General features: G+C 37.8%; 1 protein-coding gene across 3 annotated transcripts in view; it reads left to right on the forward strand.

The window, feature by feature from the left end:
* The window catches only part of BARD1 (BRCA1 associated RING domain 1), an 82412-nt gene that overhangs the window by 2333 nt on the left and 67340 nt on the right, over positions 1–12739 (forward strand). For 2 of the 3 annotated variants that reach the window (XM_017534982.2, XM_017534984.2), the window contains exon 2: positions 9009–9065. In XM_017534982.2, coding sequence (XP_017390471.1) covers positions 9009–9065 — 57 coding nt within the window. Of the gene's footprint in view, positions 1–9005; positions 9066–10894; positions 11022–12739 lie in introns of those variants that run through there. The other variant, XM_017534983.2, reaches the window with a different exon arrangement.

Here is a 12739-nt window from a genome sequence, read left to right on the forward strand (position 1 = left end):
TATCTGAACCTCTATGGTTGAACTAAATCTTAACTCTTTTAGAATGCATGTTTTCACATAGGGGCCTGCAGATTTTTTCAGTAAAGGGTTGGATAATATTTTACACTATGCTGCCCACAAAGAGTTTTTGTTCTTGTTATTTTACTTCTCTTAAAATTTATGTAAAAACCATTCTTTCCTAAAGGGCTATACAAAAACAGGCTGCTGCCTTGCCCACAGGTGATAGTTGCTAAACTGTCGATAAAATATTAATAAACTTAATGTCTTAAGTTTAAAAATCCTTTTTGATATACAATTTTATATCACATGTGCTGTTTTTTTTTTTTTTTTTTTTTTTTTTTTTCACTCTGTCACCCAGGCTGTAGTGCAGTGGTACAATTTCAGCTCACTGCAACCTCCACCCCAGGTTCAAGCAATTCTCTTGCCTCAGCCTCTAGAGTAGCTGGGACTAGAGGTGCGTGCCACCATGCCTAGCTAATTTTTGTAATTTTACTAGAGTTGGGGGTTTCACCATGTTGGCCAGGCTGGCCTCGAACTCCTGACCTCAAGTTTTCAGCCCACTTGGGCCTCACAAAGTGCTGGGATTACAGGTGTGAGCCACCATGCCTGGCCTTTACATGGCTTTAATATTTTGCTTTCCTCTCTTAATGTCTCTGCAACTTTGGCACTATCTATAGTGAAAGAGCATGGCCAGCTGCACCTTACCCAAGGTGGGAAAACATTCTTCCTACCTCTGCCTTTGCCTTGGTAGCCCCCTGGCATTTCTGGCAAGGAGCAACTCAGAATGGTCTGCTTTTTACATTTGCTACCCTCCATTCAAAGCCGTGTCTTACTATTTGAAGTTGTATCAGTATGTCCTTTTACAGAGTTTCAGAGTTGAACCCAGTGGGCTAGTGATTACCCAGATTACCCTCACATTCAGCTTGCAGCTGTCATCTGTCTTGTGTTGCACATGAATCTATTTTGCAGCATGCATTACTTTCTGGTGAGGGTGAATTGTGAATTGGCTATGAAACGGGGCATCCTTTCTTGACCTTTAAGGTGAATGTGGCTTCAAGGTGAAGCTGATGAAAGTGTTCAGGAGGCCAGATGTGACTTTTGTGTTAGGACCAAGCCTCACAACCAGACTTAAGCTATTTAAGGATTTGGAAAAATGAGACAGGAAGACCATATCGTTTGAGAGGCTGGCAGAAAGCGCAGGAATAATGTGTTCCTAAAGGAAGCAGGAAATGACAGGAGCCCCAGGTGTCATATGACATTGTGAATTAATTAGGTATCTCTTGGCATATTTTTGAGGATGAGAGTGGGATTAGACATCTATGACAATTGTAACTTGAGCCATTTTAATCAACTTTTAATGAAAAGTTAGAAACTAATCTTAACCTTTATGATAGGTGATTTTATTTTTCTGAATTAACTTCTTGTTTAGGAGGTGATTAAGTTTAATTTTGTATTCTCCCATACTTTGGAGGCAGCATAGTGTAGATGTTAAGAGCATGAAATTTGGAGTCACATTCCCTAGCTTGAAATTCTGGCTCCGTTATTTAGGTTAGGTTATTTTATCTTTATGCTTCCTTGTCTTCATCTACAAAAAAATGAGTTGATATTCATAAGATACCTGGAGCAGTATTTGTTATGTAGTGAATACTACATGAATAAAATTTGTAAAATAAAGGATAAGTTTTCTGAATCCAGGTTTAGCTTTTGCCTTTCTTCATGAGTTTTGAATGTTCAGAGGCATTCTCACAGGGCAGTGATCCCCAAACGCAATGATTGTTCTCTGGCTCTAGTTATTTATTAGAATAACGAGAAATCACTGAGACACTGTGTAAGGGGTTATAAGGTGATACATTTTCTACTTCTACCTTTAAGGAGTGTATGCTTAATTGTAAGGGATAAAATATACACACAGTTCAGGTAAATTGTCATGCAGGTTGACATGGTGCTGATGATAAGAGTACTTGGGTGGTGCCAGTGGAAGGAAGCTTCATGGGGTTTTGAATTGAGATGTGAATAGATTTTTTAAATGGAGCCAGGTGTGGGGCAGTAGGTGTTTATTGGCAAATAACAGTATTCTAAAAAGAATTGTAGGATAAAGGGGGGCTGGGTCAGGTGGGCAGAGTTAAGACAGGGTCAAATCAGGGATTAGTAGCCTAATAACAAAATACTCAGTTGGTTTATGTAGTTAACTTCCTAGAGAGAGCAATTTGTGTAGCTTTCCTGGGACTCTAGTTCCTCATCTAAGATGAGGAACATGGGCTCACTGGTTTGTAAAGCTCCCTCCAGTTTGCAGATTTCATAATTATTTGTATCCACTGAAGTTTAACATACATACAGATAAGGCACAAATCATTGGTGTTCAGCTTACATCGTATCCTCCAAATTAGAATTTATTTGTGAGATTTATTTATGGAGTATTTTAATTGATGCCTGACTCCTTCAATTATGCTAAACATTTAGTAAAGTTTCACATTTGTAGCCACAGTGCCAGACACATAGTTTCTTCGTGTTTGTTAAATTAATGTATGAAAGAACTTAGGTTAAGGTAGGATCACATTTGAAGGGCCTTTGCAAGTGGTAATACCGGAAAGACCTAGTTAATTTACATGAATCACTAAGAATCCCCTATAGGTTCCATGTCATTATCCATATACTTTACTTGTTAAACACTTTATTCCTCTAAAGATAAACACAAGAAAAATTGTTTAATTGACTTGGTGAGCCTGCACATTTTGATGTTCAATATGTTGGTCCACAAGTTAAAAATACCTTGAGGATTCTTTCAAATGTAAGAGCATTGTGGGAGCTGTCTTGCCTAAAATTAAGTACCTGTGATATCTTATGGAAACATAGAAGAGCCATTCTGTTAAGAAATAGATCTGCCTCATTATTATAATCTCAGATGAATTTACTTTCCTTTTTTTCTTTTCAAAGAAAATTTTATATCAATAGGAACTTCTTTTAAAAAAATTGTTCTCAGTACTTAGTTCTTCCCTAAGTTATCCTGTGACAACACTAATCTTTCTAAATCAACTACATGTAAATTTACAGAAGTATGTAGATGGGGAAAGAGGAGAGCAGCTGAATTTTCAAGGAACAGAAATCCTGTTACCATGCAAATATCTTTTCTTATTTGTGTGGATTTTTTCTATGTAATATCTATGTATATCAAACAGAAAATAGGGTAAGGATAAAATAGAATTGTTAATACAAATGCATTTTTATATATAGGCTTCCATTTGGTTCATTCACTAAGAACTTATTGAAATCCTGCAGTTCACATAGCACCATGCTAGGTAGGTAATGGTGGGTTGGGGAGCTCAGTAAAAATGAAAGTCAAGATCTCTTGTCTATAGAGCTGCAATCTAGTTGGAACCAAGAAAAACAGAAAATCAGGAAGTTAAAATACAGATGCTCCTGGACTTAAGATGGGGTTACATCTGGATCATCTCATTGTAAGTTAAAAATAATGTATGTCGAAAATACACTTAATATACCTAACCTACCAAACATCATAGCATAGCCTAGCCTATGTTACACATGCTCAGAACACTAATATTAGCACAGTTGGGCTAAATCATCTAACACAAAGCCTGTTTTATACTAAAGTGTTTAATATCTCATGTAAATTATTGAATACTATACTGAAAGTGAAAAACAGAATGGCTTCCTGCTGTGGCTCAGCATTGTACTGCATGTTGCTAGCCTGGGAAAATATCAAAGTTCGAAGTGTGATTTCTATTGAATGTATATTACTTTTGCAGGATAATACAATTGAAAAATTATAAGTCAAATCATTGTAAGTCAGGGATCATCTGTACAAAATATTTCATTTTCAAGCCAGGGCAACATGGCAAAACCCCACCTCTATAAAAAATTAGGCAGTTGTGGTGCTGTGCACCTGTAGTCTCACCTATGTGGGAGGCTGAGGTGTGAGGATTGCTTCGGCTCAGGAATTCATAGCTCAGTGAGCTGTGATTGTGCTATTCACTCCAGCCTGGGTGACAGAGCGAGATCTTGTCTCAAAACACAAAAACAATCCTCCCCTCCACCCCGCCAAATATTTGGTTTTCGACATTGAATCCTAGATCCCCAACTAGATCCTGTCTCTCGGTAACTTCTGAGCATGTTGCACATCTCTTAAATCATATTAATTTGGTTTATGTACTTAATTGACCAGATTATAAGTCCCTTAGAACACGGTCAGCTTTGTTCTTTGGATGTTACATGGCATGGATTTTGCAGAAGTGATGGCGTAGAGACTAAAATCCAAGAATTCCTATGCTAACTGGTTTAGTATCATGTTTATTATATCATCCTGAACAGTGTTTGGATAATGTCTTGGCTTGAGTAGTTGTTGGGGAGAAGGGACTGTATTCGAGGCTGGGGAGCATGACCTGCGTGAAGTCACGGGGCTGGAGTTGGACATAGGCAATTTTAGCTGCAACAGATACTGGCCTGACCATAGCAGAGTTTTTGTTGAGGAGTAATGAAAGAAAAGGTGGTGTGGCTTAGGTGTTACAGATTGTGAAGAACTTTTCAATATTAATTTTGTTTTTAAATGGTAGTGTGTGAAAAGAAAATAATACAGTATATGGCCATTCAATATTTGTTAAATGAACGACAGGAGAGTGTGACTTCTCTTCTTCAGTAAATCATAATTAATGTCTTTTGTATCCTTTAAGAGGTTCTATGTTCAGAAAAGCATGGTACTGCCTCAGATGAGCAGATACTAAACATCACGTAGTTGTTGCATGATTCATTTAACCATTTCCTTACTGGTAAAAATTGAGGTTGTTTATGGTCTTTTGCTGTAACAAGCAGTGCTGGAGTGGTACTGATGCCACGTGCTTTTACATTTAATGTCTTTAAATAAAGTTGTTGACAGAGTCCATAGGACAGTCTATTAATGAAAACATTCTTTGCTTCATCCTTTGTCACCCCCAAATTCTATGCTCCAGAAACATCTTTCGTCCTTTTTTTTTTTTTTTAGTTTTCAAGCAGGTACCTCTACATTTCCAAATATGTTTATATTGCTATTTCTTGTGCCATTTTTTTCCCCCATTTTAGACATTGTTGACTTCCTAACTACTCTCAAAAATGAATTTTCTTATTACTGTTAACTTTGACACTGGAAGTTAAGTGGATATAGAATTAGAAGTACAAAATAATTTTCAATAATTATTTTGAAGGCCTCATTTCACAGTTCTGTAGCATTTCATATTATCCTTGAGAAGTCTTATGCTATCCTGATTCCTTTTTAAAAATATATATATGACATTTAATTTTATTTTTTAATCTGGATGCTTTTAGAATCTTGTCTAGATGGCTTTGATGTTTGAAAGTTTCATTTTTGCAAGTATCTAGTTGTGCTGAAGGCTAAATTTCTGGCAGTGGAATAGCGAAGTTAAAGTTGGATGCATTTACATTCTTGACAGGTATCTCCTAGTTGTAATAATTAAAAAAAAAAATTCTAAAGATAACGTGTTCTTGCTATGTTGTCCAGGCTGGAGTGCAGTGGCTCTTCACAGGCACGATCACGACACGCTACAGCCTTGAACTCCTGGGCTCAAGTGATCCTCCTGCCTTGGCCTCTTGAGTAACTGAGATTGCAGGCCTGTGCTACTGCACTTGACTTTTTTTTATTCTGGTATATCTTCTCAGCTAAGCACTAGCCATCCTCACAAAATCTAACTTTGGCACAGATCAGTTCAGTTCACCTTTTGAGCTCTTCCATTGAAATTCTTTTGAATTTGGCACCCCCCTCTCTCTCAGCCTGGCTCACACACTTCCTTCCTTGTTCCCTCCCCAATACACACAAGTGCACATACTTCTCATTCACATTTCCAGTGTCTTTCCTTACCTATTAACAGCAACACAAATATATATTCTAGCTCGCTAATTAGAATAATTAGTACAACTGATGAGTTATCCCCAAATATTAAATCATTGCTAAAACATGATAGCATCTTATTGCTAAAATGACGAGTAAGAACTATAGGTAAAGAGTTCAGTAGGAAGAAAATTTAAGGTTGAGAAACAGAATCAAGGGATAGAGTCAAGCCCAGAGAAAGGCAGAAGGCTATGGAATATGTCCTGGGGGGTATGCCTACATCGAGAGGTAGGAAAAGCAGCTAAGGAAATGCTGAAATAAGCAGATAAATGTGCAGAAAAATATTAAAATTCAGTGGAAAGAAAGGTTTTGGGAAAGAAGATGAGATTAATGCTGTTTCCCTGAGTGGTCAGGGAGAAGGGAGGCAAAAATGCTTTGGAGAACAGTTTCGGCGGAGTGGAGGGGGTTAAAGTGAGGAAGGTGAGGAGATGGAAGTAGCTGGTTTAGAGCACTCGGTTCAAGAACTTTTATCTGGTCAAGAAAGGGAAGAGCTGGAGCAGAAGGTAGAATGGGAGGTATGATCAAAAGCAAGCGTTTTTTCTGCATTGAAGGAGAGCTTACCTGTATTTGTGTAGATGCAAATGGGAGAAGGCAACTCTATGAATATCCAGTACTTTGGGAGACAGAAAAGATATGAGAACTCGACATAGAGCAGCACATTTTACAAAGAGTGATTAAAAGAGATCGAATTTTCCTCTGAGACTCTAGGAAGGGTAAGATTTCTGATGAAGAGATAAAATGGTGGTAAAAAGCTCACACTAAGCTTCAGTAAGGTTAATGAGATAAGGAAGGCTAGAGATTGTTTTGAATAGCCATTTATTCATTTGTTTGTTTACTTACGGAATATCAAATATGTCAGTTCGCTAGAGATACAAAGATGAAGAAGCTACCAAATACATTTTATGCCTATTTTATTTTATTTATTTGAGACAGAGTCTGGCTCTGTCACCGATGCTAAAGTGCAGTGGTGTAATCTCGGCTCATCTCAATCTCTGCCTCCCGGGTTTGAGTAATTCTTGTGCCTCAGCCTCCCAAGTTGCTGGGATTACAGGCGCGCACTACCACACCTGGCTAATTTCTGTATTTTAAAAAATTTATTTATTTATTTTTGAGACAGGGTCTCGCTCTGTCACCAGGCTGGAGTGCAGTGGCACAGTCTTGGCTGACTGCAGCCTTCACCTCCCAGGTTCATGTGATTCTTGTGCCTCAGCCTCACAAGTTGCTGGGATTACAGGTGTGTACTACCACACCCGGCTAATTTTTGTATTTTTAATAGAGACAGGGTTTCACCATGTTGCCCAGGCTAATCTTGAGCTCTTGGCCTCAAGTGATCTTCTCACCGCAGCCTCCCAAAGTGCTGGGATTACAGACATGATCCGCAGTTCCCGGCTGCTACCAAATAAATTTGTAGACAGAAGCTTATACATCTTTATTTCTTTTTATAGTGGTTATTTACAGCCTGAGTGGGCAGGAAAGAAGTGGACTCTGGGACCTACCGAGCATTATAGATTGGCATCCGTGAGTGTCTAAGAGGTCAGCAGAATTAGATAGTGGTGAAAACGACTTGGAAATAGTTAACTGTGGCCTGAGCTGGATAGGGAATCCAAGGTGTTAGGAAACTGAATGGAATTCTTTGAAGGTAGCAAGCAACCTGAAGGTGAAGGTTTGGCCACGGTGATGTAATAAAAGAGATAGAGAAAGGATGTTGTGATAGGAGGAGGTAAAAGAACACCACTTTTGAGCTCTTAAAGACAGAGCTTGCCATGAAATATTCAGTACGCTTGATGGGGAAAAGGAGGTTAGGTTTGGTAGGTTAAATAACAAAAATTAGAGGCGCAGTATGAATGTTAAAAGAGATCATGTTAATTGCCAGAATCACAAATCGTATTTTTATCAGTATGTTGTACATACTGTGACACAATAATCAGACATGGTGAGTTTTTAAAAACTAATAGGTTTTATAATGTCAGTGAGCACCATTTTTAGTATCTTCAGAATAACATTGTGGGTGTGTACTCTGTTTATAGCAGTCTTTCCGAAAAGCTCAATTTCACTTGACTGTTCATATCCATTAAGATGTGCAGTGTGATACCTTAGATCTTTCAAGAAATGTGGAGAATTGTTTTTATTGATACATGATATGTGTACAGAGGTAACTTGATAATAACAGTGTAAAGACTTAAAGCTTTTAGAGTTAATATAATAAACCACGCACAAAAAGTGCTCATCATTTAAAGGGATTTACTTCTCTGGGTACATTACATCCACTGAGGATAATGGCTTGGTGTGTATTTATTAGTATCATTACCTTCTTAGGATTAACAAATGTAGCAGGTATTTTGATGGGCAACATTAGGAATATTTTGTTTATGTGTCTCTTTGCTCACTGCAGGGAACTTCATTCCATCTGCAGACACACTGCCAGCCTGATGATTTCAGTTTGCATTTGCTTAAAGAACAATAAACTTTCTGTGAACTGAAAAGAATGGCTGTATTTTTCACAATGTATCTGTGAAAAATAAATGGCTACTTTACAGTAGTAAGAAACACATTTCTTTTTTTTTTTTTTTCTAATTGGAAACCATGGATTCTTATGGTCAAAGAGACTAGATACTCTGGTTTGTCTGGGGCAGTCCTGGTTTATTCCTAGTGTCACAGCACAGCATCATGTTCAATTATCACTCCTCTTCGCTCTCAGAAGTTTTCTCATTTGGACAATATGTTATATGGTCATTCTACTTGTGGGTTACATTTTGAGGTATATGGTCTGTGAATCATACACCTTAGTAGTTGAAAGAAGAAGCCAGTAGTTGGTTTTGCCTTAAGAGGTTTAGAGATACTTGAACAAATTTGTTTCTTTCTCCAACTTTCTAGAAAATACATTTTAAAATGTATTATAACTTGTACTGAGTTTGGTAGTTGCTATTTAAAATCAGCAGATATGTTATGGTATAATATTTAACCAGGGAGGAACAGCCTTTCAGATGAATACATCCTTAATACCTTCTGCTTTGAGAAAGTGAGAAATACAGTAGTGTTGGGCCTTGGATGAAATGATGGGTGGGTAATGTTCAACAATGACTTAAACCTTGATTGTTTTAATTTCTTCAAACAGCACTAACATTCTGAGAGAGCCTGTGTGCTTAGGAGGGTGTGAGCACATCTTCTGTAGGTAAGTAATTATAGCTTGATGTATATAGGACAACTATATTTTTTACTAGATAACAATCAGGTAGTCTTGTTGATAATTATAGTACTTCATGTCTGTGTAACTTTCAAAGTCTGCAAAGTAACATACTGTACATTATCTTGGTATTTATAACTGTGTTTTAATTTACAAAGAAGAAAGAAAAACAGCTCCAAGAGGATGACTTGTCCAAAGTTACAAAGCTTAGTAGACAGCTTTGCCAAGTTTGAGGAAAAAAATTAATCTTTTGTATAATATATGTTTTTAAATTTTCCAGCTAAGTTTTGAGTCTACTCAAAGTTATGAAAGTATAGTTCTTATAGTTATTGTATTAGTTCCCTAAGGCTGCCATAGCAAAGAACCAAAAACTGGGTGGCTTAGAACAACAGAAATGTATTTTCTCTACAGTTCTGTAGGATAGGTGTCTAAAATTAAGATGATAGCAACGTTGGTTCCTTCTATGGGCTTCAAGGGAGAATCTGCTCCATGTCTTTCCCCTAGCAATCTTTGCTGTTCCTTGACTTTAAGATGCATCACTCTGGTCTTTGCTTTTGTGTATACCTGGCATTCTTCCTTGAGTGCATGCTTCTCTGTGCCACATTTCCCCTTTTTATAAGAATACCAGTTATATTTGATTAGGGCTCACCCTAATGATCTCATCTTAATTTGATCACCTAGAGTCCCTGTTTCCGAATTAGGTCATATTCACAGTTACTGAGGGGTGAAGACTCAAGCATCTTTTTGGGGGACACAATTCAATGCATAACAGTTATTGTGAAATTATATCCATGTGATGGCCGTGGCTTGTAGGTCAGAAGACTAAACTTTTATCTCCTATTTCTTGTTCAGGAGAAATCAGTTGAGAGATTAAGTGTCTTAGTTTAATTGTTTAATTGCCTATGAGACAGGGTAAATATAGCCTCCTTTGAATTAATCTTTTAATTATTTCCAGTTATGATTATGTTACTATCTGGCATGAACAAACTGCATTCGGAAATTTGAGCATATGTGAAAATAGCCTTGTGTGTTACTTCATGGGCTAAGGTCGTCTGGGAGGCAGCTATGTTTTGGGTCCCAATTTTTGTTTCTGAAAAAATAGATCTGTTATATGAGAGATATCCAGCTGGAGGATGGGATAGGAGATGATACCTGTTGCCTACCAGGTAACCTCTGTTTGGATGATGAAAGAAAAGGCATTTTAAAGTTGGTGTGCTCAGAGCTGATTTCTTGATCATCCTCCTCTTCAGTCTTTTCCTGCCTAGGTAATCTTCATCACAATAGAGGGTACCACTTACGGCTAAGTTGCTCATCCCACATCACTAAGTTCTGTCCATTCTGCCTCAAAATGTGTCTTGAATCTTGAATTTTTCTACCTGTTTTCTGAATTTGCTACAGTTTATTGTTTATTCCAAGCCATCATTATATTACCTCTACTCATACTAATGTGATAGGTTCATAACTGGTCTTCCCTTTTTGGTGTCATCACCCCTTCCTCATTTTGTATATTCTCGACAGTGATCTTTGAAAAATCTCAATAATGTTCATATCATTACCCTGCTTAACTCTTTAGTGGCTTCCTAGTGCAATTAGAATAAAATCCAAATTCTGCCCTGTGGTCTGCAAAACGCTGTATGGGACCTAGACCCTGTCTGCCTCTCAGACCTCATTTACCTCTGCCTCTCACTGTTCCAGAACTTCTCCTTTTAGTTCACTAAATATACCAAACTTACTCCCGCCCAGGACTTTGTCACTTGCTATTTCTTCCACATGGAATGTACGTATGCCAGATTTCCATGAGGCTTACTTTTTATCAGTTATATTTCAGCTGAAATGTCACTGCCTCCAAAACGCCTCCCATGGATTTGCTTACGAAATGATACCCACTCCGTCTCTCCACTCTGTAGCAAGCAGATGTATTTTGTTTCAGCAGACGGACGACAGGTTTGCTTACTGTTTACAATAGGTCTGCTTACTGTGTACGATAGGTCAGTCACAAAGCTGCTAGAGTGTGATGAACTCCATGACATTTTTATGCAAAGCTGGTTTGTGTGTGTGGTCGGGTAGGGGATCCATACTTTTTAATCAAATTCTAAAGGGGATTCTAAAGGGCGCTGTGACTTAAAACAGCCAATAAAAGGTTGAGACATGAGAACATATTTTTTTTTTTTTTTTTTTTGAGATGGAGTTTCACTCTTGTTACCCAGGCTGGAGTGCAATGGCGCGATCTCGGCTCACCGCAACCTCCGCCTCCTGGGTTCAGGCAATTCTCCTGCCTCAGCCTCCTGAGTAGCTGGGACTACAGGCACGCGCCACCATGCCCAGCTAATTTTTTGTAGTTTTAGTAGAGACGGGGTTTCACCATGTTGACCAGGATGGTCTTGATCTCTTGACCTTGTGATCCACCCACCTCGGCCTCCCAAAGTGCTGGGATTACAGGCTTGAGCCACCGCGCCCGGCCTATGAGAACATCTTAAAAGAGAAAATGATTATGTGTATATGACAGCATAGGAAAGAATTCATTCAGTGAAGTTTTGATGTATTTTGATTATATAATGCCAAAAATTATGGTAGTTGTTTTTATTCTTTGCAGATTTTGAGTTAAAATAAAACTGCTCGGCAATGAGGTTTTCAAATGATTTTGACACAGCTCAGTCCAACTGATACAAGTAGTTCGTCTACTCTCTAAGATACAGTTCGTTTAAGACATCAGGGTTGCTCAGATATTTTGGTCTCAGATCACTTCACACTCTTCAAAACTGAGAACCAAGAGCTTTTGTGTGTACATACGTGTGTGTGTATTTATCCTACAAAACTGAGACTTAAGAAAAAAGAATTCATTTAAAAATAATAAGCCCATTACATATAAACATAAATAACACTTTTTTAAGGAAAAAAATAACAATTTTACAAATCAAAGAAAAAAACAGAGTGGCACTGTTTTGCATTTTTGCAAATCTCTGTCTTGCTGAATAGAAAACAGCTACATTTTCAGCTTATGTATTCAGTCTACTGTGATAGGTTCTTTTGATTGAAGAAAATCTGGCCTTATACATATTTGTAGTTGGAGGAAGTATTTCAATAGCTTTTACTTTTTTTATTTTCTTTCATTTTTATAAGATTCAATTCAGGCATTTTTTTTGTTTTTCATTTTTTTTCTTTTCTTTTTCCAATAGCTTTTGAAGATAACTGTGGCTATTCCTTAATATTACACCAAAACTTGACAAGTGCTTTTTTTTTGAAGACAAGAGTCTCTGTCACCCAGGCTAGAGTGCAGTGGTGTGATCGTGGCTCACTGTAGCCTCAACTTCCTAGGCTCAGGTGATCATCCCATTTCACTTACTAAGTAGCTGGGACTACAGGTGTGCCCCACCACACCTGGCTAATTTTTGTAGTGTTTTGTTTTTTGTTTTTTGTTTTTTAATAGAGACAGGGTTTTGCCATGTTGCCCAGGTCTTAAACCCCTGAGCTCAAGTGATCCTCCTGTCTTGGCCTCCCAAAGTGCTGAAATTACGGACATGAATCACCATGCCTGGCCAACAAGTGCTGTTTTCTTTGGGTTCATCACAATGTGGAGTCTCCAATTATATCAATAAATTTTTATACTCTGTTATGTGAAATTCCATTGGTTTATCTAGTACTTGGAATTTATCTTTTTTTTT

Source organism: Cebus imitator, unplaced genomic scaffold (assembly GCF_001604975.1).
Source record: "Cebus imitator isolate Cc_AM_T3 unplaced genomic scaffold, Cebus_imitator-1.0 Scaffold89, whole genome shotgun sequence".
NCBI classification, from domain to species: domain Eukaryota; kingdom Metazoa; phylum Chordata; class Mammalia; order Primates; family Cebidae; genus Cebus; species Cebus imitator.